Consider the following 25,415-nt stretch of genomic DNA (forward strand, 5'->3'; position numbering starts at 1 on the left):
GTATTCACCCTCTCTATACACTATGACGATTGTTAAATTGGCCAATAAAACTGATTCAGATTTTTATGCACTAGCATCTTGCCTCATCAACCTGCACATTACAACGAGGTTCACCAACACTATTGTTTATAATTAATAGTGGTGCAAAATCTGTGATTGCAACTTACTGACAGTAAAATCCTAATAGCTGCTGTTATAGAGTAGGTCACATAATAAAGTGACAACTGAGACAGTTTATCACAGTCCTGAGCTAGCAGCTAATTAATTTTGCAGTTTATATGGTCTCTTTAAAGAAGACTTCCGGATGTTATGCTAGATACTGCATTTCCTGAGGATGTAGCTGAATTCAGTATAATGTACTCTGAAACAGAAAATCTTAAGTAATTCAGAATTAAAGATGAAAGAGGAATATTTGGACTGCGTGAGTAAAGGTTATGGAAGGTAAATGAGTGGGATGACAAAATAGAGAATATTACAAGATATGCAAGATATATGTTTGCATGTACTGTGTGTGTGTGTGTGTGTGTGTGTGTGTGTGTGTGTGTGTGTGTGTGTGTGTGTGTGTGTGTGTGTGTGTGTGTGTGTGTGAAAACAAAAATCTTTTCTGGTTTCCTTTTTGCCAAGAATCGCTCTATTACCAAAAGAATAAGAGAAGATGCAGGAATATATACTGTAAGTATGTGCTAATATCATACTTGTAGTATTAAGTTAGCAATGTTAAAATGTTTCATTGTAGCTGAATAGAAAGCTTCTTACTCAACAAACGATGAAGCAAATTCAGTCACTTTCATAAATATTTCGACTCCAATGGCCTGAATTGTTAATATTCTATTCAATTCAATTCAATCTTATTTGTATGTATAGCACTTTTAACAATTGACATTGTCTCGAAGCAGCTTTACAGTACATAAGAAACATAATAAAAAGTTCAAGATTAATTTTAGACTTATATTTAAATTTAGACATGTATTTATCCCCAATGAACAAGTCTGAAGTGACAGAGGTGACTGTGGCAAGGAAAAACTCCCTTAGATGGAAGAGGAAGAAACTTTGAGAGGATCCAAAAAGTGAACCTGATGCAAATTTGGGTGACACTAGAGGGTGTGATTATAAATATACAGTCTGACTATTGAGTATTGATTTGGAGGTTGTTGTCCTTAAAGACCAAATGTAGTTGGCATCTCCTTTCTGACTGTCAGAAATCCTCATGAAGCGGAAACCAACTTGAGCTGGTACATCTCTAGATGCCTCGGTTGGCCTCTTCACAGCGAAGGTCCGAAATCTTCATGACATCGAACACAATATACTTAATTACTTACTTATACATAATACTTGGTTACTTCCTGCTTGTTCTTCGATTTTTCCTATATTAAGTAAAATACATACGGATCAGAGTCAGGTTGAAGCTTATTTTTTTTTCTTTTTTTGGAAGTATTAAGCTTAACTATACAAGTCAGCTACACTGAAACATGCTGATTAACGTTGTTAACCAAACATATATCTGTTAGTGCACCATAGTAGAGCTCATTTTCTTTTGGGTTTTTCATGCTAAAAATAGAATGAAATGGGTTTTACATCAATAACTCATGCCTGTTTTGTTCCTCTTGTGTTTACTTAGCGAATATATTTGTTCATTAAGGTGTGTAAATGCAATCAATACGTTTTATGGCTCTGTGATTTGAAAGAAAAACTAATTGAATTTCTCTTTAAGATGCTGTGTTTAATTAGAAAAGGCACATACTCAGGTATTGATAAAACTGCAGGAAATCACACACACTCACACACACACACATGCAAAAACACACACACGCACACACACTTGAATTGGTGATATCGACCCCATATTCCTGAGTTCAGCAGAGCAGCCTGCAGTGAGAATTACACTCAATAATTTAAGCACAGCTTCTTGCCGGTCTGGTGCCATATATTTTAGCAGCTCTAATCTAAGGTTATAAGGGACACTAGTTTTTACCCAACATGAAATGTTATTTTTATGGCAGCTGAGAGTTAAGGGCATTAAAAAAAATCATCATTTTGTGGAATGGCTTTTCCAATACCTTTATCTTCACTTACTTCTGTTCACTTGAAGGAGTAAACACTCTTTCATCACAATCTAAGAGAACAAGGACTCTTCAGCAGTGGTATTTCTGGTATACAATGGCCATATTTTGAATAAATCAAAGGAAATTGTGTCTGTAATAGTAAATATTTTGGGGGGGGAAATCCGGATTGACAGAAATATGTAGCAGTATGTAATATAGAATGTTCTGGTATTTAGTTGTTGTTGTTGTTGTTGTTGTTGATTAGTCTAGCACTCCAGCCATGAGATGCTCCTGCTACACATGCTAAACATTTAGAACTGTTTGCAGTTCTGTTGGAAAACTAAGACTAAGTCTCACTATAGTCGGTAGATCAGCAGTCAGAGCAATGATCAGCGATTGAGCCATTTCCACAATCCCAAACTCTTTCTAGTGCACCGGAATGTACACTTCTTAAAAAATCACATAAGTCACGACAAAAATGTCCCTTAATTCACATCATATTTGTGAAACCTCTTATCTTGAAAAATTCTAATTAACTTTAGTCAACTTTATCTACAAAATGTACGTAGCTTGTTAAAAAATTTTGTAGCTCGCAAACGACAGAAAACTTTGTAATTATGCTACACATTTTTGACATATAAAATTGAAATATTTCATAGGTTTCGGTTTTTACAGTAGCGACTGATGAGGAAATTAGAATGTCATTGGAAATTGAGTCATCAGTGTCCAAGTATGTAGTGAACCAGGCTCTTTATTAGTGCCCCAACTTGTGTACATGATATACTGATTCATAACCTATGCCTCTTTTCCACCAAAAAGAACCGAGTGCTGGTTCAGAGCTAGTGCTGGTGCTGGTTCAAAGTTGGTTCCACTGGCGAACCTTCTAAGAACCGGTTTGCCTTTCCACCGGCTAGAGAGCCATCACAGAGCCGAGTCTAACGTCACTGTATACGTCTCACGTTACCCAGCGCAGCAACGTTAGCGCAGCAGCGGCAAACACAAACACAACAACAATGGTGGATGTTGCTTTACTGTTAATGCTCATGGCTTTGTGAACCTACATTAGCATACAAACACGCCGAATCCAACGTGTACGTGCAGCTCCGTGTAATTTGTATAAACGGAGGTTGTAATCGAGAAAGTACATATCATTATTTTATCATTAACACAGAAAAATTTAGCCTTAGCATGTAGCTACCTACTATGATGTGTGCTGATAATGTATCATATTGCGGTAAAGTAAAAGTGTATTAAACATTAGTAAACTTTAGGTACATTATCAAATGCGCTAACAGTAGCCCCGCCCACAGCCCCTGAGCAACCAGTACTTAAGTCTAGATCAGCAACGTTTTGGTGCTACTTAAGAACCACTTTTCCTGGTTCAGAGCCGGTGCTTTGGCTGTCGAAACAGAAAGGACTGGTTCTAAATTAGGCTCGGGCTCTGAACCAGCACTCAAACTGCCTCGGTGGAAAAGGGGCACTAGGGAGCTGATTGAGATGCAGCCTAAATGTATTCACCGTTCAATTATCTGCTTACAGAAAACTGCTGTTTAATTGTTTTCCCCAAAGAGATTAAGAAAGGAGAAATTTTGATTGGACTAATAATCCAGATCCAACTCATCTACTTAGCAAGATCTTTATTTCAAATTGTGTAGGACGATGAGATTACCTTGAAAGCCCTACGTCTAGAACCGGTCATGAAGTGCACGCTTGTTCCCTTTGTATCTGTTGTGTTTGTCTTGGAAGAAAAGGATGTCCTGTGCTGTGTTTGTCCTTTGTACTGGTGAGGTAGATTAGAACAGCTTGTTAATGAGAGAAAACAAATGAGCATTGCTAGACTGGGACGAGCTGACAGGAAAACACAAATAAACTATTTTAAAGTCTATACAGACATTGCTCCCAGTATACATGAACATCACAGCAGCGATGTTCTACAGCAGCGGAACACACCACTGGTTTTAACTTCTGTCAGGACCACTTTGTCACAAGGGAATTATTAGATGATATGCATACAGTTAGTGTTGGCGGTATGGTTCTGTTCTGGGCAAGAATCCACATGCCCGTCCATGTGCATGCATAAACAGAGTGGGGAGAGCAGAGACTAGAAAACAGAATAGACCCCTGTATAACAGAACCACTAGGCATGCGTAGTATTGATAGCTCGCTTACGTGTTTTTGGAAAGTAATAATTGAATGGATAGATAGATAATTAAATAATTAGAGAGAGAGAGAAAGAGAGAGAGAGAGAGAGAGAGAGAGAGAGAGAGAGAGAGAGAGAGAGAGAGAGAGTAATATGTGGAGATTTATGACGTAAACTGGTAGAGCAAAACACGGGTTCCGGCATGGTGGAGTCGGGGTTGGAGGAGGAGGAAGAGGAGCGAGTTTAGATCGCGGCAGCAGCAAAGCACTAGAACGGCTCTATGAATGGGAATTTAAATGGTCGGGTGATGCCTGTATGGATGTCATAACCGGATTGGTGCGCGTCGTGGACAGCTGATTAACAGCTGATGCGCGCTTGACGACGTGGCCTGCCAGAACTAACGCAATGCTTGATTTCTGTCATACTAGAACAGGACTTGGAGATACAGTCACCCCAACTGGACAGCTGAACATTGAAAACAAATGTTGCCTGGTCTAGACGATTGACTGATTGGATAAAATCAGGAATGAGCATGTGTACAGATGTTCTTATTTAAATGACTTTCAAAGGCCAGAAGCATAAAGAACGATTCGGTTTATTTTATGTCTGGAAGCGTAGCAGTGATTCTGGTGATCTCATTGAGGATTTTGTTGATGATGTACAAGTGTAGGTCCTGCCATTATCTCTGAAGCAGAGCAGAGCTATTGATGCTAGCATAAGGAAAATTCTGTAGTGTCTCAGCCTCAAGTTTTACAGTAATCTTTTCCATATAAACATATGCCAAGGGACTCACTATTGTGCCTTTTACAAAACATGTTGAACTGCATAAAAGATGCAGGGATTTACTGATTTCTCATTCATGTTCATTTGCACTGTGTGTGTGTGTGTGTGTGTGTGTGTGTGTGTGTGTGTGTGTGTGTGTGTGCTGGAGTCTGTGGCAGTCGGTTCATTAGTGAGTGTCTCAGACTTGTTAGCCTCAGACCTTGCACTTTTGCTCGACAATAACTACTCGCTTGCGACTGGAGCGCTGAGGTGGTGCAGGTGTGATATTCAGGACTCCGGTTTGTCTCTCGGATACTTTTTTCTTTTTTCCTTCCTTCCTTTCTTTTTTTTTTTTTAATAGGTATCTCTCCTCTGTGTTCTACATTCCAGTCCACTTTTTTTAAACCCACTATAACAGATTTGTCCCTGCCGTATGCCATCGAAGGAATCCCTGTTGCCCACCTAAGCGCCAGAGGTGGCAAAAGTACACACATCCTTTACTCAAGTAGAAGTACAGATACTCATTTTTTAAAAGACTCCAGTAAAAGTAGAAGTAGTGACTACACTCTTTTACTCAACTTAAAGTAAAGAAGTATGGGCTCTGACATGTACTTAAGTAAAAAGTCGCCGATACTACTACCTGTTTAGTGTGTTGATGTAGTATGTAGTAGTAGTATGGAGTGTGCTGATGGATATTTGTGTTCATCAGCCACAAGAGTGTTACTAAAGGCAGGCACTGATGTAGGTGAGGTAGGGTGGAGTCAGCGTTCACATTCATCCCAAAGGTGTTCAGTAGGGATGAGATCAGAAAACAACCACATATAGCAGGAAAGGTCAGGTGACCCAATACTTTTGGAAATGTATACCAAGTGTATCACCAAGGCCATATCCCAAACTGTAGGGAGATTCCAGCTCTGTCCTTGAAAACAACTCAAAATTATTGTGATGTTTTACAAATGACAAAATTAATGTTAATTAAATTAAGCACTTCATGTTTTTTTTTGTGTTGACACAATTTGCAACGCATTCGCCAGGAATCCTTTTTGACGCCGATTATTTCAAACATCCCCCTCATATATGGCCATGTGTGTTCAGGAATGTCCTCATTGTTAGTTATTTTAACATCGGTGACTCCCTCTGAATGAACATTAGCCATTCCTTTTGTAGGCGTGCTGCTCATTGTTAGCTCCGCTATCCTTAGTCTATGTCTGATAGCCAGTAAATTATACAGTACACCAGTCACATGGTGAAAAGCCGCACAATGATAGGATGATAGGCTGGAAACAGCGCTCAATGAGAAGAAATAATACTAAAAGTAACGAGTCCGTTTTGAAAATGTAAGAAGTAAAAAGTACAGATATTTGTGTAAAAATGTAATGAGTAAAAGTAAAAAGTTGTCCGAAAAATAATTAGTGGAGTAAAGTACAAGATATCAGAAACATGTACTTAAGTACAGTAACGAAGTATTTTTACTCTGTTACTTCCCACCTCTGCTAAGCGCTATTCCTTTGCTTTATCAGCTTTATCACATTTTCAGGCGGACCTTAATATTGCGAAGAAATTTAATCAACGTAACTGCAGATGTTAAGAACAGATATTGTCCAGAAGATGTCACAGTCTAATCAGATTTGCTTTCAAAATATCATAAACAGTGAAAGGCTGAAAGGCAAGGCTGTTAATAAAAGTCAAACAGACTGAGGAAGTACATATTTTTAAAAAAAGTGCTTTGATTTAATGAGTTTCCCTTCACGTTATCTACGTAGCGCTACATTTTTCTCAATTCCCACTCACTATCCAGCTATTGCCTTTCATGTGACGGCTACAAGCCGGGGAGGGTGAAGGCTAGAAGAACTAACACATGCTTCATCTGAGACTTATAAAGTCAGCCAACTGTATCTGGAGCTGTATGTGTTACTCACATACATGACAGAGTAACACAAAGGAGAATGTTCTCTGCCCTTGTCTGCATGCAGTATATACATAGCTCACAGAAGACCACAATAAATCAGTCTTACTGTGATTGACAAGGGAGTGACTTCAATACTCTTCTTTAGACTCCAGATTTCTGACTACCGATGCATCATCTTTATTCAAGCTGTTTTTTTTTTTTTTTCACTGTTTTGCCCATCAAAATCTCCTCTAAAGCCTTTTTTTAAAACCCAAGGTCATTTTACACAGTATGTAACACAGCATCAAAACATGGGAAAACAGCAGTAGATAAAGAATAAGAATTTTGTGTAAGGAGAAAAGTTTTTAGCTGAGATACAAGAGATTACTTCATCTGTATACACAGGGGTGGATAATCGGTACCCAGAGGCCTGAGACAAGCAAGTTTGGCTTCCAGATCATCAAATGTTACAGCCAATACACAGGCAAATTACTTTTTTTTTTTTTTTTGTCAAGGAAGAAAGCATGACATTAGAAACTTTAGCGATGTTATTCATATACTTGTTCATTTCTGTTTGTCTGTATGAAGCTAGTCAGAAAAGACAGGCTGAAATGGATGGAATTGAAAAGAGTTTATTGTATCAGATACAAATCAAATAAATCCGAATCGTAATACAACATCGGTGTCCAAAAAAACAGGCAAGGGTCAGGCCATGTGCAAAAAGACCCAGTACATATAAAAATATAAAAATTCTTCCTGGAACACTTGAACTAGCTCTTATTTTCTCTGTTTGAAAACGTGAGTTTTAGTTTGATTGGATCCTAAGTCTGTAACCTAGTAACCCAGTGTTAATGTATTCATCGATAGAGACTTCAAAGCACATGTGTACGTCGCTCTGGATAAAGAAGTCTGCCAAATGCTGTAAATGTAAATGTTCATGAGTCCTTTATATAGCGAATGATGCGATGAACATGACAGACGAGTTCTCTGAGGACGCAGGAGTCGCACTGACTCTAGCGAACTAGCTCGTGATGTTTTTGATATTCCATTCGCTACCACTTTTTGTCTACACAATGTCTGCTCATTTACTAGGCTAGCTATGAAATGTATGTTTTGTTCACCAGCTGATTAATTCAATGCAGGCTAGTTTCCTTGCTAATTCATTAGAAAACAGTAGTTTTATTACAAAATGGTTTCAGCTTCCTAGGATAGAGAAAAACATCTTCCCTCATCTGTGTGTAGCCACTACTTGTGTTATGTAGCTTATACACATGAGAGAAAGTCAGCAAATATGTCTAAAAAAAAGGTAACGAAACAGCACTGAGACGCAGAGCCAGAGGTTTATTTTCTATCTTCAGCTTTCAGACTGGCTGTGAGACGCTGGTCAAAATATGATCTTGTCAAAGCATGAGCAGCACAGTGAGCAATAATGCAGGGCTTTGCCCGAGACAGACCAGACGTGTCACACTGAGATCGCATTACAGATTTTACACGAGATTTTGTTGGAGAACAAGAGACTGAGAGACTGAGGGTGAGGACAGTCAACAAGTCTCGGGAAATCCAAGGTTTGGAGGTCTTCTGCTTGTTTTTCTTTTTATCTCCGAAGGACAGCGCCAATATTTTTTGTACAGCTCAAGGACAACTCTAAAGGATGACACCAGTTGAAATCTGCTCAGTGAATAAGGCTGAAAATAAAATCCTTTCACTATATTGTTAACGAAAAAAACAGTTAATGTGTACTGGATTGAATTGAGTCATAAAGATGTTACTGTAATACATGCACTTCAAGTTTAATAGTATTGAAGTGTTTATTAATGTTAAAAGAAGCATATTTTTTGTCATACAAAGTATTCAGAGGACTCAAACAGTAGTTTGTGAACTTGTGACATATCCAAAAAGCTCACATAATTCTGACACATTATTTTTCTTTATACTTTAAATGTTTTATCAATAAAATGTATGCAAAATATGCATAAATGAGCAGTGTTTTATTGGGAGCATAAAACATGTGAGCAATGTTTTATTGGGTTTTTACACTGTTAACTGAGGTCTGAATCAGAGTTTGATTGGAATTGCTCCCAGCTCCTTCACACTCTGGATTTAGATTCACTTGATCCTATCAAACGGCATGAAGTTTGTTGTAGAAACTAACGATGATGTCATCGGCTAAAACACATGTTCAGGTTACTTCAGTTCGTGAACGAGTGCAGACCTGAGTACGAGTTGTGCAGTTTCAGTGCAAATGAAATCCCACCAGGTCCTACCGGTAGTTTTGGGTTCGTAATTTTTTTTAAAAACTGTAGTAAATTAATAAATTAATACATTTGTGGTCATGATTTGAAATGATTTACAGTTCATTTAAATTCTGGACAGTAGTAAAAATGCAGTGCAATATAATGTGTACTGTACTATTCACAATATCCACAATATCCAAAGCCAGCTGTGAAGGATAATATTATTATTTATATGAATTATAGTATGGTAAAGTTATGAATAGATTTGGTCATGATTTTGGAGGTTATTTTCAATCCAGTAATCACTTTACCTTCTGCTCCTGCCTGCTAGCTAGTTTTGACTTTGTTAGGTTGAAACTCTGACTAAAACAGTTTTCCAGGCTTTTTGACCTGTACATGTTTGTAGCTTCGAGTCAGGTTTTCTCCATTGCTTTGTTTGCTCATGTCTTGACCGTTGCTTCTTGCTTGTATTTGGATTTATTATTAAAGACTTTCCTTGCACTTACACCCACTGCTTTGAGTTTTAGACCACTGGATTTCACACACACACACACACACACACACACACACACACACACACACACACACACACACACACACACACACACAGCTGAAAATCCTGAATGCTAGCACGTAAGAGTTTCTGAAACCCTTCATTTTAAACTTCCCTGTCTCTCTGTTCCCAAACAGATGCATGTTATAGCCTTTTGATTAGACCATTTCCGTATTAAGGAGCTGAGAATAAAATGGACAAAGTGCTTAATCCATCACCACAGTCCAGAACTGATAACCTTCAGGCCTCTTACAGCTTTATAGCATCTTATAGCACTTTACAGCAGGTCTCGCTCTGTTTTACTACACCTTCATCAAATTAACAGCAGTCTGCCCCGTTTTACCGCATTTCACTCTGCTTTATTTGTGGCCCTGTCATACGCGGTTTATAGCAGCTTCACCCTTTTTGTATCTTTCTTTTTTCTTATAATTTATTAGTCAGAGAAGGTATATGCTTCAACTCATCAGTTGTTGTTTATTTGCTCTGAAATCTGAGTTTACGCTCTGATAAGTTTCTTTCTTTCTAAACACATCAACTAGCTGACTAGTAGCCGTGCGCTAAGGCTGTATGCTAGATATTTGCGCTGGAAATTGGGGTGAGGAACATATACATATACACATACCCAGCGGGGAATAACACACACAGTGGCCTGATATATCTCTCTGTTTCTTGGCAGAATGGAAAGGATTACGTTCTTCATCTTTTTGTGCCCTGGATTCATAGTTACAGGCAAAATAACTTCTCCCACAGCAACTCAATTTCAGATAAAATGAACTGCTAACATTCTCAAACACACATGCAAAGAAATTCACGACCTAACACCATGTACACACAAGCACACACCCACACCGCGTTGTGTTTGCTGTTGATTTTGTAATTCATGGTGAAGTAAACGGTAAGAACTGATGTTTTCAATAGGACATTTGCAAATATAACAAAAAAAAAATCATTATTAAACAAAACAACAATACATTTTGAGATTTCAAAATTTCATATAGTTTACTTCAGTCTAGTGAATATGTGAATCAGTCAGGAAACAGGCTTTCGACTAGATTTTGTGGCTGTTTATTTAGCTGTAAGAGCATTAGTGAGATCAGACACTGATGATGGGTGAGGAGGTCTGGGGTGCAGACAGTGTTCCAGTTGATATCAAAAGTGTTCAGTGTAGTTGAGTCAGAGTCATGGCTCTGTGCTGGGTGACAAGTTCTTTTACTCCAACATTGGAAGATCTTCACAGAGCTTGCTTTGTCCATAGATGCATTGTCATGCATGGGGCTGGTAGTTCCAGCATGTTAGTTATGATATATTCTGTATTTTTATATTCTGAATAAAAATGAATAAACAAAGGATCATTATAATTACAGCAGTAGTTCTTTGAGTACAAATCTACAGTGTCCAGGGGAGATTATTGGTAACTACAACCTGCTATTGAAGACACAGATTAACTGAAATGGCCTGTAGTGTGACTGTTTACTCACTCACTCACTCACTCACTCACTCACTCACTCACTCACTCACTCACTCACTCACTCACACACTCACTCACTCACTCACTCACTCACTCACTCACTCACTCACTCACTCACTCACACACTCACTCACTCACTCACTCACTCACTCACTCACTCACACACTCACTCACTCACTCACTCACTCACTCACTCACACACTCACTCACTCACTCACTCACTCACTCACTCACTCACACACTCACTCACTCACTCACTCACTCACTCACACACTCACTCACACACTCACTCACTCACTCACTCACTCACTCACTCACTCACACACTCACTCACTCACTCACTCACTCACTCACTCACTCACTCACACACTCACTCACTCACTCACACACTCACTCACTCACTCACTCACTCACTCACTCACTCACTCACACACTCACTCACTCACTCACTCACTCACTCACTCACTCACACACTCACTCACTCACACACTCACTCACTCAGGCAGTTTAACATTATGGCATCTTGCTTTCAGGTGTTTTTGTCTAGCAGTCGGCTTCTCTAGCGCTCCTTTGCCTAAGGTTTCGGCGAAGACTAAGTACATTAACAAATCAGTCACGTATATATATTTAGATGCAAAAGAATTGTGCATGACTGATACAGCAGGCTGATTGGTGGAGAATTTAAATAGAACTATAGAGATTTTGTTTCTGAAGAGACAAATAGATAGCAGTGTTTGTGTGTATTTATGGTTTCTGGGCCAATGTTTCTAATGTGTGCATAGATATGTAATGGACACACGCACACACACACATACACACACACACAAACACACACACGTTATCTTTAGCTTCACTGCGCATAAACTCTACATCAGTGTTTTATCCTGCAGTGTTTTTTCTGCTTCATTAGTCCTTGTAGTTAAAATGAATTGGGAGTTCATGTGCAGCACCCAGCATGATCGTGCACCAAATGTGTGTGTGTGTGTGTGTGTGTGTGTGTGTGTGTGTGTGTGTGTGTGTGTGTGTGTGTGTGTGTGTGTGTGTGTGTGTGTCTGTGTATGTGTAGACTACAGTTAGTTTACATTACAGCCTTCAACATAACCTATTTACTAATCACCAAGACTAATAGACTGTTATAGACAAATAGAATGTTAACACAGCAATTAGCACTTGCATGAATTGTTCTTTTTAATTTGAATGTTAACTAAATAATGAACACCTGCGTTAATGTTTATTCCAATCCAACATGTAGAAATGGCTTAATTAACAAGTTCTTGGTGGTTAATTGGTAGATTTTAGAACCGACACTGGATCATGTTTCAGCTTTTACACCCAGTGAGCTGAGTTCAACCGATGATCAACATGTAATAACATGGTGTAATTCAATTTATGCTAATTTATTGGGAGTTTATTTTTTATTTCTGGATGAAATATACACTGGCTAATGCAATACTCAAACAAAAATCCATATTTCATTAATATATAATTTTATTAAAGGTGTAATTATGAAATGCATAAAAATAATAATTAATTCAAGCAAATGATTTATTTAATGTTCACTGTATAGTGTGTGGAATTAGTCATAAATGTGTGTGTTTATATGTTTCAAATTAACACATGACAAAGAAAACACAGAACATCTAGTATTTTGTGTTAATACACAATATACACAAATGTATCAAAGGCTCCTGAGAAATTTCATTGATGAGCTTCATGCAGCAGCGTTTGCTCCACTGAATCTACTGAGGATGGTATGAAGTTTACACCGTACACCAGTTGTACGAACCTGATTTAAATCTAGGGGGTTCTCAGGGTCAGCAACTGGTGATTATCAAGCCGGGTATGGAAAGGATGGAAAAGGCTAATTGGTTCCGTAGAACAATTAATCATAAATAACCAACAACAGTAAAAACATACAGTAGGCAGACACAATACTTGTGTTGATTTTTGTTTACTGTGCTGTACAACGTGACAAACTTATTTACAATAATAAATATAATAATATACAAAAGGGGCTTAGAACTACTACAACAGGCAGGACAATGGTGGCACCGAAGGAAAGAAACAAACAGAAAATCACAACCCGTTTACCTAACACTGCTTTATTTTAGCTACGCTCATCTACAAACAGAAGTGAAACCAAAATCCTAACTACACTACACTTCCCCTTCTACGTACGTAGAACAATATTGTGCACAAACGATCGTAATAGAAACGCTTCAGCAACACCGAAATACACAGCAGAATTGATCACTTCCTTTACACCACCACGTTGACACACTAACCAACAATCTAACAACGAGTTCATACAACGCTCACGCTTTTATTTTTGTGGACCTCTTCCGAAGCGGTGTCAGTATGCTGTGTCTCCTCCCTGCACCCCCCAGGAACGGCCAAACGGCATCACGCTCCTGTTGCCAATCCGCTTGGAGCGTAACAATCAGCTACCAGACAATAATCTGCTCCAGATGATACCGAAAGTGTTCAGTGTTGTTGAGTCAGAGTCAGGACTTGAGTCAGGATGCTCAAGTTCTTCTACTCCAACATTGTAAAATCTTCACAGAGCTTGATTTGTGCACAGAGGCATCGTCATTCTTGGGGCTCATAGTTCCAGCATGTTAGTTATAAAAATTTATTGAAATGAAACATAATATTCAGTATTTTTATATTCTGAATAAGAACAGAATAAAGATATTATGTATTATTACCTTTAATATTTTTAATGCTTCCTTATGAAAATGTTCTTTGGACGTTCACAAAACGTGGTACTTTCTGACCAGCAAAAAGATCAAAATTTGAATTTATGGTTTTCATCATTAGAAGATTGGAATAAAAACTGTAATAAAGCAGACATTTGAATGTTTAAGTATTATTCTTGGATCTGTAATAAATTTTACTTCAAATAAATGGAATTATTCATCGTTACATCACTGACCGTAACACCAATAAATGATTTCAGTGAAAGGTACAGTATATACTTCAAGCCTCAACGTACACATCATACTTGTATTTTTATTGCTTATAAACCTCCAAAACTGTGAAATAATGTGTGTTATGAAGGGATATTTAATTTTTTTTTAAACTATGTGATGGCCAGTAATTTAACACACATGCTTGTCCCTATATTCTGAAAATGACACTGCTCTCTGTAGGTGTTGCATGAAATCACTTCTATCTTCTGTAGCCTTAACACCTTCTTGTGAAAATCAGTGCTATTCATTTATTTCCTTTTGTCAACTAGCAACATACAGTAATAGTGAAGGTGATAATGGCTCATAAAGATAGCTTAGACTATACCATTATCTGTGTCTGTTGTCATGGTTACATGGTATATAGAACTTTGATATATTTTAATGATCATTTTCTGTTGCGTTGTTTGAATTCCGAGTGGCGGGGTGGGGGTGGGAGGAGTTTTCCAATTACAGTACATCTGCAGCAATGATTACACCGTTAGTTGTGCTTTTTCATCTAAGCAGAAGGTCTCTCCACCCACTGCCTCCTTTAGTAGTTCAAAAACATGGCACTCACTCTCAGTGAGTTCTGCTGAGTAAAACCCATGTAGCAGACACTCGAGTTCTTGGTGGTTGTAACAGTGTTAAGTGCAGTATGTGGTGCGCTGTCATGTTGTAATAAGACTCAAGCACTCAAGCTGTTTAAACCTGATTGTAAATCCTAGGTGATTCCTTAGAAAATAAATATAGAATAGAATAGTAAAGAATAGAATACGTTTATAGTCATTGTTTGGCAGTGCAATGAAATCTATTCTATTCTAGTCTCCTGAGGAATAATATACTGTATGACTCGCAAGCAGGTCAAAACAGTCTGGATCAGCCAGGATTTTCTCTCTATATATATGATTACTATAAAAATATTCTATTCTACAAAGAATAAAATAGAATAGAATTTTTTACTGTACTATATGTACTGTTGTACTATAAGCATACAAGCATTTTATTCTAGTCTAGTCCATTCTATTCATATCTCCTGAGGAAAAATCATATGACTCACTATCAGGTCAAAACAGTCTGGAATTTTTCTTCTATATTATTACTAGAAAGCTATTCCATTCTGTAGAGAAGAATAGAATACAATAGAAGAGAATCAGGCCAAAAAAACCTCCTGGGTCCTGTATTTTTTTGTACTGTTCTATGTACTGTTCTTGATTCTTTACTATTCTATATCTATTTTCTTAGGAAGCGTATATATATATATGGAGTGTAAGAAGGATATAAGTGAGAATTTTATATGAGGTATAAAAAAGAAATTACATCATTATTGCACATATTTTATCAAACAAATTAAGCAGAGTGAGTGAAGAGACAGTTATTGCGCTTTAACATTATTATACAGTATATGTATTATACAGTATTATCTGTATATGATTATGTAGGATAGATACTGTATGGTTTGGCAGTGAAGAAAAGAAAGAAAAAGAAAAAACACTGATACAAAACACCATACGGAGTGAAAAACAAAGCTATGCACAAGTATTTCAACTCCAGAAAACCTCCCATTGTAAAAATCTGGAAGGTGCATAATATGGAAGGACAGTATATAGATAGTGAGGGGATAAAAAGGCAGCAGGATGGAGGGAGAGAGAATGGAGAAGGATGAAAGGGAGAATTCGGCACTAAGGTTTCACAACACAAGTGTGCGCTAGGCCTGCAGGCATTTATGTATGAGACAGCAGGTGTGAGCTTTGAACAGGTACAGAATAAGAAACACACTTACACACATCAAGTCCTGTCTCCATTCGTCTTGCTCTCTCTCACACACAAAGACACCTCCAGTTGTCTTCCACACAGTCCAGAAACAGACACTGGCAGAAAGCTGTTAAATTCTTTTCTGCACTTTTTTCCCTCTCATTTCTAATCTGTGTGCTGGTTTTTCTGCCTTAATGTCTGCTTCTCTCTTTCTCTCTCTCTGTCTGATGGATGTGTGAACAATTAATTATATAAGGACTAAAACAAGCCGAGGTGTTATTTTTATGCTGTTTTATAAAATAATCATGTCACTAAAGTAAAAACTAATGTTTTTAATAATTAGATCACAGCTGTTTTCTTAATATTCTAAAAATAACATGCAAATACGCTTATATATGCAAACACACAAATACCCACGGTAATTACATCAGATTAAATGCAGTTTAAAAGTGTTAAAAAAAAAACCAAAAACAAAGAAAACAGACAGACAGACAGACAGAAACCTACCAGTATCTCAACAGAGATTATAGCAAATCTGTGCTAAAACACATCTATTAATATTGGCCCCTAATATATGAGCAAAGTAGGCTGTGGAAATTTTTATTATTTAAGGTTTAGATTTTTTTTTTAATTTAAAAAAATTATGTAAATTTATTTATTTATTTATTTACTTATTTACTTACTTATTTAAAAATACTCTGCTCTCATACGATGATATCAAAACTGAAATAATTTAATCATATTTGTTAAATATGTGTGTGGCAACCCAGTATGAAAATGAATAAGTAAAATATATTTAAAGTATATTCCTATTGATATTTTTAATTTTCAATACACCTGGGTGAACAGGACCAGGAAAATGTTTGACTTCGACTTCCAGTTTCACAGAGGTATACATATGAAATAACTCGTACGCCAAATTCCCTTATTCATTCATCACAATGGGTAAGACTAAGAAATATCGATGTGGTGTGAGGCAAAAGCTTCACAAATCTGTCCATAATGCTCATATCATTGTGGGCAACTCACTGAATAAATCTTTCATTATGTTCGATTTTTAATATTTTTTTTTCTTTTTGTTTCCCTAAGAGCTGCACCATTTTGGTGTATTGTGTTGTGTAATGCTTTGAGTGCCTCATCCACTCTCACACAGCGTTTCTTTATTGCACTGGGTCCAATTCTGTTGTCTACATTGCAGTTCAGAACGTAGTATTATTGCTCATCTTTCTTTTCTTTTTTCTTAGTTTTATATCACTGACTGATAACTGCATGAGATGAACTTGTCCCAAATAGCCAATAAAAGTCTGCGCTTCTGAACGGTACGGTGCACGTCGGCTGATGAAAGTGAAGATCAGACAGGTGAAATGTAATGGAAGGCGCATTGGCAGAGGCTTGTTTTTATGATGCTGGGTTTTATTGTGCTCCATCAGTACATGGAATGTTTGATTGCTGCAGGTATTTCTCCAAGGCTGTTTACTGGATTCTTTTCATCTCCAGGCACCCAGCAATAGACGCAAAAGTACACTGTTGTGCTTTCATCTACAGATTATTTTCAAATAGGAAAAGGTCTGAGAGCCAGAATTCTTGTCTCGCCTCATTACTTTGGCATCTAACCAGCTTGAGAAGGGTCACTAATTTATCTTGTGCCTCTGTTACAGATAATAAAGTAATGCGATTTCCTGGCTTGACAAGGTGCATATGTGTGTGTGTGTGTGTGTGTGTGTGTGTGTGTGTGTGTGTGTGTGTGTGTGTGTGTGTGTGTGTGTGTGTGTGTGTGTGTGTGTGTGCAGCTTGCAGTGACACTGATCTGAAAAGTTTGGCCTCAAGACTGAAGGATTGGTTTGGGGTGCTGCACATGGATGCCAACCGAGATCTGAAGATTTCTGCCAATGACAACAGTCAAGGACGTAAGTATATGACTTTGTGTGTATTTCCGCTGTGTTTTTTAGTGTTAGACACCGTTTATAGTTGGATGCTAGAGAGAAGTCTCATAAATAATTGCAGTTTTAGAGGACAGAGTGTTAAGAGCGTGTTCAGTTTGGGTACGTTGTGATTAAGAGTCCAACAGTGATATGATAACAACAGCAAAAAATCTCTCTTCACTATCCTATAGGTTTTGACACCAGCATCCTCCCTATCTGTAAGGACTCTCTTGGCTGGATGTTCAACAAGTTGGATATGAACTACGATCTCTTGCTCGACCAGTCAGAGCTCAGCGCTATTTATCTGGACAAGTACGAGCTGTGTATGCGCCCACTCTTCAACTCCTGTGACTCCTTTAAGGACGGGAAGCTTTCCAACAACGAGTGGTGCTACTGCTTCCAGAAACCAGATGGTGAGAGAGAGAGAGTGAGAGTGAGAGAGAGAGAATTGCTAGAAATAGAAAAAAAAAAACTGGGTGATCATTTTACTTCAAGTGGGTTCCATTTATAACACTATTTAAATGTATTGGCATGAATTTGCTAATGTGTTTCTCTCTCTCGCTCACTCTTTTTTTCACCAGGTCTGCCCTGTCAGAATGAAATAAATAGGATTCACACTCAAAGCCGGCGGAAGTCTCTTATAGGTGAGTCAGTCATTAAGCCTGAGATTTATTTCATCCAAAATAATGAACAGGTTTTAATTTCCATCATCCACAAAAAGCAACCAACTGTGGGCATCTGTGTGTGTGTGTGTGTGTGTTCATGCGTTTCTTGCTGCAGAAGCTTCACAAGAGCTTCGCAGAAGCGGAGCTATAATTGATTTGAATCGTAATGGCTTTCGGTGTGATTTATGTGCATCCACACTTGATATTTTCCTCTGCGATCAATAACGTGCACTCTAGCTGCCACCCTCACCCATAGCTCTCGCCACTGGTCCTGTTCGGCCCAGCGGGCATCAATAATCCCACACAATCATAACTGCTTCATAACTCATGCCATAACACAGGCTGAAAAACAACCGCCTGAGTGTGCATTAATATGGGTGAGTGTGTGGGTGTCACATTTTAGACGGTGAAATCCAATCAGCGTTAGCGATATCTACCGCCTAAGGCCCAGAATCTGCTGCAGCCATCCTGCTCATTCTCATGTGCAATGCAGGGCAAAGCTCTCTGCCGATGAAGCAGGAGAAGGCAGAAATAAATGTTGATGCTTTTAGTTCAGATATAATACTGTAAAATGGCAGATTGAATTTATGTCACAATGGTGTTTTTCGTAGATTGTTTAATGCCTGAATCAATAATACATGTGTGGTGGTCTGGGAAAACCCTTCATATTTGTGCTCTATAGAGTTCTGAAGGCTCCAGCTCTTTCTAAACTGAAGTATGTTTATCTTTCTGCATGTTTCTCAACTGTTTAAAAGCATCTTTTCTGCCAAACAATTGCATTTGATCGTATGTTGTATGAATATCTTCTTTTCAGTCCATATCTCTTTTAAAAGTGAAAATAAGAAACCCACCCCCTTTTCTTTTCTTTTCTTTTTACAATAAAATATAAAACAAGATTTTGAATCTTGAATTATTTTTTCATTATTCTCAGTTAAATGGGAAAATATGAAAAATAAACAAACAAACAAACAAACAAATAAATAAATACCGCCCTTTTTTTTTTTTTTAAACTCCTTTCATTTACACACTCAAACCCAAAGGTCACCAGATATAAGAACTGAACCGGGAACTCATGTGGAAAATATCCAGGAGATGTCAGAAAGATGTCATGGCTAAAATGTTTGATAATGGAATGACATTGACACCTCTGACAAACAGGTGTAGAAAAACGCTCAGCCATCTGTAGCCTCTGCTTAGACCACAGCTCCAGAAAGTAAGGATAAATGGATGACAACATTCTAAAAATGACAAAGGTCGGTCAGTATATAAGGTACACTTTTTGCCTGTTGCCACACATGGGCCACATTAAACACAATTACAGTAGGCTATATTGTCGGTTTAACAGATTTACCTCATCAGCCTGGGCACTGCTATGCTCTCGGGATTTTGTCATTCACTTGTCCTTTCTTGTGACCTAAAATAAAATGCCAAGGCAATAAATGAGCAAATACATAGAGTGTGAATGAATGATAACTGAGTGATTTATACATGCACTGACTCCATAACTGAGTGACTGATACACGCACTGACTCCATAACTGAGTGATTGACAGCCAGGACGTGGTTAAGACATACTGTACGACTAATGGGTTCAGTGTGTAATGTCACAGTGTCACTTACTACTCTAACAAGGTTGTTGCCTCTTAAAAACACAATTTTTGGTCAAATAATGGATTCTTAAACTGATTTCATTTCATGCCAATACCACTGTGCTTTCTCTTCTCTTCTCCTTTTATTCTTTCTCTTTTCATTTCTCCTTTCTTCTCTTCATTTCTGCTTTTTTCTCATTTTTTCTCCTTTCTTCTCTTCATTTCTGCTTTTTTCTCCTTTTTTCTCCTTTCGTCTCTTCATTTCTCTTTATTTCTCTTTTTTGTCCTTTATTTCTCCTTTCTCCTTTCTTCTCTTCATTCCTCTTTATTTCTCCTTTTTCTCCTTTCGTCTCTTCATTTTTCATTATTTTGTTTTCTTCTCTTAATTTCTTCTTTTTTTCCACTTTGCTCCAAATAATTTCTCTCCCCTTCTCCTCTAGGACCATTTGTCCCACGCTGCACAGAGGATGGCTACTTTAAGGCCACACAGTGTCATGGCAGCACAGGCCAGTGTTGGTGTGTTGATAAATATGGCAATGAGATTGCCGGCTCCAGGAAACAAGGCAACCCGATCTGCGGTAGGTTCCTGTACAACCCCATAACTACACGAGCGAGGACAGGTTTATGGCTTCAGTGCGGTACAGAAGGCAATACACATACAGTAGCCCATCATCGCATGTTTGCTGTAGACGCTGACCTGTGAGACATCCACGATCATTACTGAATGAGGGATATCAGACAGACATTATCCTGTGTGTGTGCTATTTTAGTGTGCTTGCTTTATGAGACATCAGTGCACCCATAATTCAGCATGGTGCTGTTTTCCTGTCTCATCACAGTAAAAGAGTATAATAGATTAATAATGGCACTCTTCCTTCTGCAATGGGCAATCCATTCATCTTCCACCGTCATATCTCATCTCATATCTATCTAGCAGAACAGCTGCTAACCTCTTGCTCTGTGTGTGTGTGTGTGTGTGTGTGTGTGTGTGTGTGTGTGTGTGTGTGTGTGTGTGTGTGTGTGTGTGTGTGTGTGTATAGAGGAGGATCAGGAGACCTCAGGGGATTTTGGCAGCGGAGGAGCCGTCATTCTTCTTGATGACCAGGAGGAGGAGGAGGAGCCTCCACAAAACAGGCGGCGCAGACAGAAGGAGAAGCGTGGCAGGCTCCGCCCCCGTGGAGCCATAGAGGATGATGAAGATGAAGAGGACGACAAAGAAGACGAGATTGGCTACATCTGGTAGCTCCACCCCATCTCCCGTTTGCCAACCAGGGACCCCGGTTGTAATGCACAGATCTAAAGCCATTCCAACCCCATGCTCTGGATCAGATTCTCAAAAAAAAACAAAAAAAAAACATTAATAACTATAATCAGCATCACCTGTATTCTTTTTTTTTTCTTCTTATTTGTGTGTTTTCTATTTTTTAGCTGTTCTTAACAATATAAATCAGTTAAAAACTCATATAATACATATAAATCGCATCTATTGGCTCCCGCTCTTGTTTTTTCTTACATGGATCCATGCCAACTTTTCTTTGTATTGTTTTTTCTTATTTCTATCTCTTTTTTATCCATCCATAGAGCTCCTGAAGCCATTTAAGAGCTGCGGCTGTAAATATTTCTTTTTCTCTTCAGACAGATGAGGCACTACATCTCCCTCCATCCCAGAGTTTCTCACCTGAGCCTTCTAGAAGACTCCTAGAAGTGATAGAAGGCTCTTCCTGTTTGTATAAATGGCATTAATAAAATAGAATAAAACATTCTGATGGTAATAATAGTAAGGATCTGGCGTGTTTAAGGAGGCTCTAGTGAGATACTTAAAGGGCCTATGCATGCTCCCCACTGTGGAGGTGAGAAGAAGGTGATTGTTTTTTTTGTTTGTTTGTTTGTTTGTTTTTTTAGCTTGTGGCTAATAGAAAGCCAATGAGCATTTTATTTTGTGATACTGCTGTTGTTTGCTGACGCTCTGCTTCGTTCTATTGCTGGATCGTAGCCACAGTGCTACCACAAATCTCTATTAACAAACCTTTCCATTCCATCGCACAGTGTGGTACGGTGATCTCATGGTACTGTAACTAATCTGCTAATCCATTGGGTTCCCTTCTTGCCAAGGCAGAAAGAAGACCAACCCGGGAGCTAGAAACGGTGCGAAGCTTTGACTGTTGAAATCTAATTGTTGCTTTATTGTCATGTGTCAATTAAAAAAAACACATCAAGTAGCTACTGAACTGTTTCATGACTCTTTACATCATTCCAAGTGCAGAGTAAATATTAAACCAGACCACGAAGCTCCTCCATTGTTGCTATTATCATTGCCATTGTGTGGTAAATGTAATGATTACACAAAACCTCTAGAAAACTCCTCTGATTTTCCTAAGAATGCCTAGTTTCCTAGGAAATAGACACAGGTACTCAACTAGGATGCAAATAGTTCTGAATTCAGGTTAGTAACCAAGACCATACCGTACCATACCGCACTGTCCAATGGAAAAGCAGAATAGTGTGTGTCTGTGTGTGAGTCCAAACTTTAAAATATCCAAACCTTCAGCACTTCCGACCCTTTCCGACCCATGTAAAAATGTTTGATTTTTGATTTATGCAATCATTCCTTTTAAATTATTCTTGCTCTTATATTCTGTTCAAACTTCATTTCCAAGAAAGTCTGAGAACCTTCCCCCAGCGGTGAGTGAAGTTTTTCAGCCTGTCCTTCACGCAATTCCACTAAATACTCTCTCATTCTGAAACAGAAATAATGGATGATGGACACACACACAAAAAAACCCTCTTCATGACCTCTTCAATGTCAAGCTGGGTGCTTTTGTGAACCTGGCTGTAGCACTTTTTTCCACTTCCTTTCAAAGCAGGCAACATTTTATTTTGACAGTCTCTTAAGAAAAATGGATGATGCAGTTTTTTCGCTGTGCTCAGCCGTCCGCATGGTGTGTCAAGAACAAAAACAAACTGCAGTTTTTGAATAGAAACTATTAGGACTTGGTTTTAGCTCCTTTACATCATACAGATATACATCATACTAGGTGTATAAATGTCCAGCATGAGACTAGGTGAGAAATTAAATAGTTCTGTCGGTTTTTAAGGGGACGTTTCAAGGCTCTAGGAGTCAGACCTGAGCTCTGAGTTTAATAAATCAGATCCAAGTTGTCATATAAGCGTAATCATAATAGCCTGTCTCTCTATGGAGTCTGATCATTGAGGAGACGGATTATAATGCATTTCTTTACTGATAGCAAAAGTGATTAAATCACAGCATTCAGCTCAGTGTATTTGTCTTTGTCTCTGAGAGTCACATTTACTCGCATCCCTGGAATATTTAGTGGTATTTGTGATGGACATTGCGAGACACGATGATGAAGATAATGCAGAGGAGAAATACTTCAGTTTGTTTGTCTGACCAGTGGTTCTCAAGGTGTTGAGTCTCAGGGGCCAAGAAGGACTAACCAGGGGTCTGTAATCATTATTATTTTATTTGCTATCTTATCTTATTTATTTACTTGTATTTGTTGATGAAAATCATAACCCATTATTAAGTTATTATTCGGGATACGTACTGTACATAACGATACAATAACGCACCTTTACATCTTATTACGCACATGAGTCGATAGAGTTTTGTTTGTTTACTTAAAGAGAGTGTGAAGTAGAGTGTATTAGAATGTAACTGAACAGAAATTTGTCTAGATTTTCAGTAATCAGAGGTAAAGAAAGAGTTTGCTGAACTCTCACACTCAGGAAGTCCTTGTTTGCTCAACACAGCTTATATCAAAAGTTAAGAAGATGAAGGTTAAGGTTAGGGATGATATGATATGAAACAATAGAAGCTAACCATCTTGCTGTCGTTTGTTAAAATTCCTACTAACATGAGGTCATTACATACAGTATATCTTCTATATTGTCTTGCTTGTGGACACTTGATTTGACGGATTTTATTTCAAAGCTCAATAACTTAAAAATAAGTAGCCTATAAATAACGCTACTTAATGAAAGAACGCAATTTCCAGAATAAAAAGCTCTATGGCTGCAATAACAAGCTTAATAGTTGAACAGGTGAATTATATTCAATGAAAATATTCTGTACTGAGTACGAAGTGGATCAATGGGATATAGTCTATAGTTTACTAGGCGGTTTCATGCAGAGAAAGTTAGAGAACGCTGACTTTAAGTAATGGTACAGTGACGTCTCAATGTCCATCAGGAAGCAGGAAGTTCGGTCGTTACTATCCTCTGTCCGTCTCTGTTCTGCTTCAGCACGAAACTCCGCCCTCTCCATTCTACCATCACTTGGTTTGCTACTGCAGCATTGAACCACTTTGTTCATTCAGAAATCGACCCTACAAAACATACACACACACACACACACACACACACACACACACACACACACACACACACGCACACGCACACGCACACACAAATACAGTACTGCTAATGCTATTGCAGAAACGACTAATGCACCAGTTACAGTAAATGGCCATATTTGCAAGAGTCTTCTTTGTTAATTCTCTATATTTTTTACTTTGTAAAGATGATAAAGACAACAGATTAAAAAGAAACACATAAAGGAGTACAAAAATGATGATGTAATATAATACAGTAGTGTGGCTTTGTCCATTTGCATTGCAGATATTGGGTGTATAAGTCCCCTGTAGTCTTAACTGTAATGTAGACCCTCTCTTCTCTTCTCCTCTCTTCTCCTCTCTGAGTGTGTACTAGTGTTCTCAGTTTTATGCCTGTCTTCTTTTCCCTTCTTTCCTCTCCCTGATCCTGAGTCCTGCTGGAATGTTGATGTTTTGGGCTGAATCCCTTTCTGTTTGTTCAGGGTTTCTTTTTCTCTTTTTTGGATTTGTTTTTTCCTAAAAATTTCATCTGTAAAACAGTTTCATGGGAAAAAAAAAATGTTTGTCTGAATAAATCTGGAGTCTGTCCTTGTCCACTTTCTCTCCGGCTCCTTCCTTTCTTTATTTGTTTTCTCTCAAAATGAATTAGGTTGGCAATGATTTTCAATAATGGCTTTTCATACACAGCCAATAGTGTGTTAAGGCTTGATTTGCTTGGTGAGAGTTTTAAATTGTGGAGCAGCTTAGAGCAAATTATTTTTGAGTAATTACTGTCAGATTTCCCATACAGGGAGCTGAATGAGCAGTTAAGGAATGTAATATTGATAGGAAATGAGCCACCCACGGGTTTGTTTTTACGCTCTGGAGTTTGTGTCAAGGAACGTCGATTTGGAGCTTTGCGGATGTGAAGAGCCAAAGGGATGTCATCAGTCATAACCACTCATCCTTTATAATATCAGTTATGTTGGGATCTCGCTCTTTTGATGTGTTTGAAGCTTCACGTATACACATGTCTTTTGTTCGTAGCTTTTTTCGCTAGTACCAGACAGGCAAATCTGTGTGTTTTTTCCTAGAGGTTCTCCAAACTGACAGATCACA

General features: G+C 38.2%; 1 protein-coding gene across 2 annotated transcripts in view; it reads left to right on the forward strand.

Moving 5' to 3' along the window:
• Window positions 1-24,399, forward strand: part of spock1 (SPARC (osteonectin), cwcv and kazal like domains proteoglycan 1) — a 190,673-nt gene extending 166,274 nt beyond the window's left edge. For both annotated transcript variants that reach the window (XM_047820075.1, XM_027165257.2), the window contains 5 exons: window positions 17,581-17,697; window positions 17,904-18,125; window positions 18,294-18,356; window positions 20,406-20,543; window positions 21,006-24,399. In XM_047820075.1, the coding sequence (XP_047676031.1) occupies window positions 17,581-17,697; window positions 17,904-18,125; window positions 18,294-18,356; window positions 20,406-20,543; window positions 21,006-21,208 (743 nt within the window). In that variant the 3' untranslated portion in view covers window positions 21,209-24,399. The remainder of the gene's footprint in view (window positions 1-17,580; window positions 17,698-17,903; window positions 18,126-18,293; window positions 18,357-20,405; window positions 20,544-21,005) is intronic.
• The last annotated feature ends 1,016 nt before the right edge of the window (window positions 24,400-25,415 follow it).

Source organism: Tachysurus fulvidraco, chromosome 10, assembly GCF_022655615.1.
Source record: "Tachysurus fulvidraco isolate hzauxx_2018 chromosome 10, HZAU_PFXX_2.0, whole genome shotgun sequence".
Classification (NCBI taxonomy): Eukaryota; Metazoa; Chordata; class Actinopteri; order Siluriformes; family Bagridae; genus Tachysurus; species Tachysurus fulvidraco.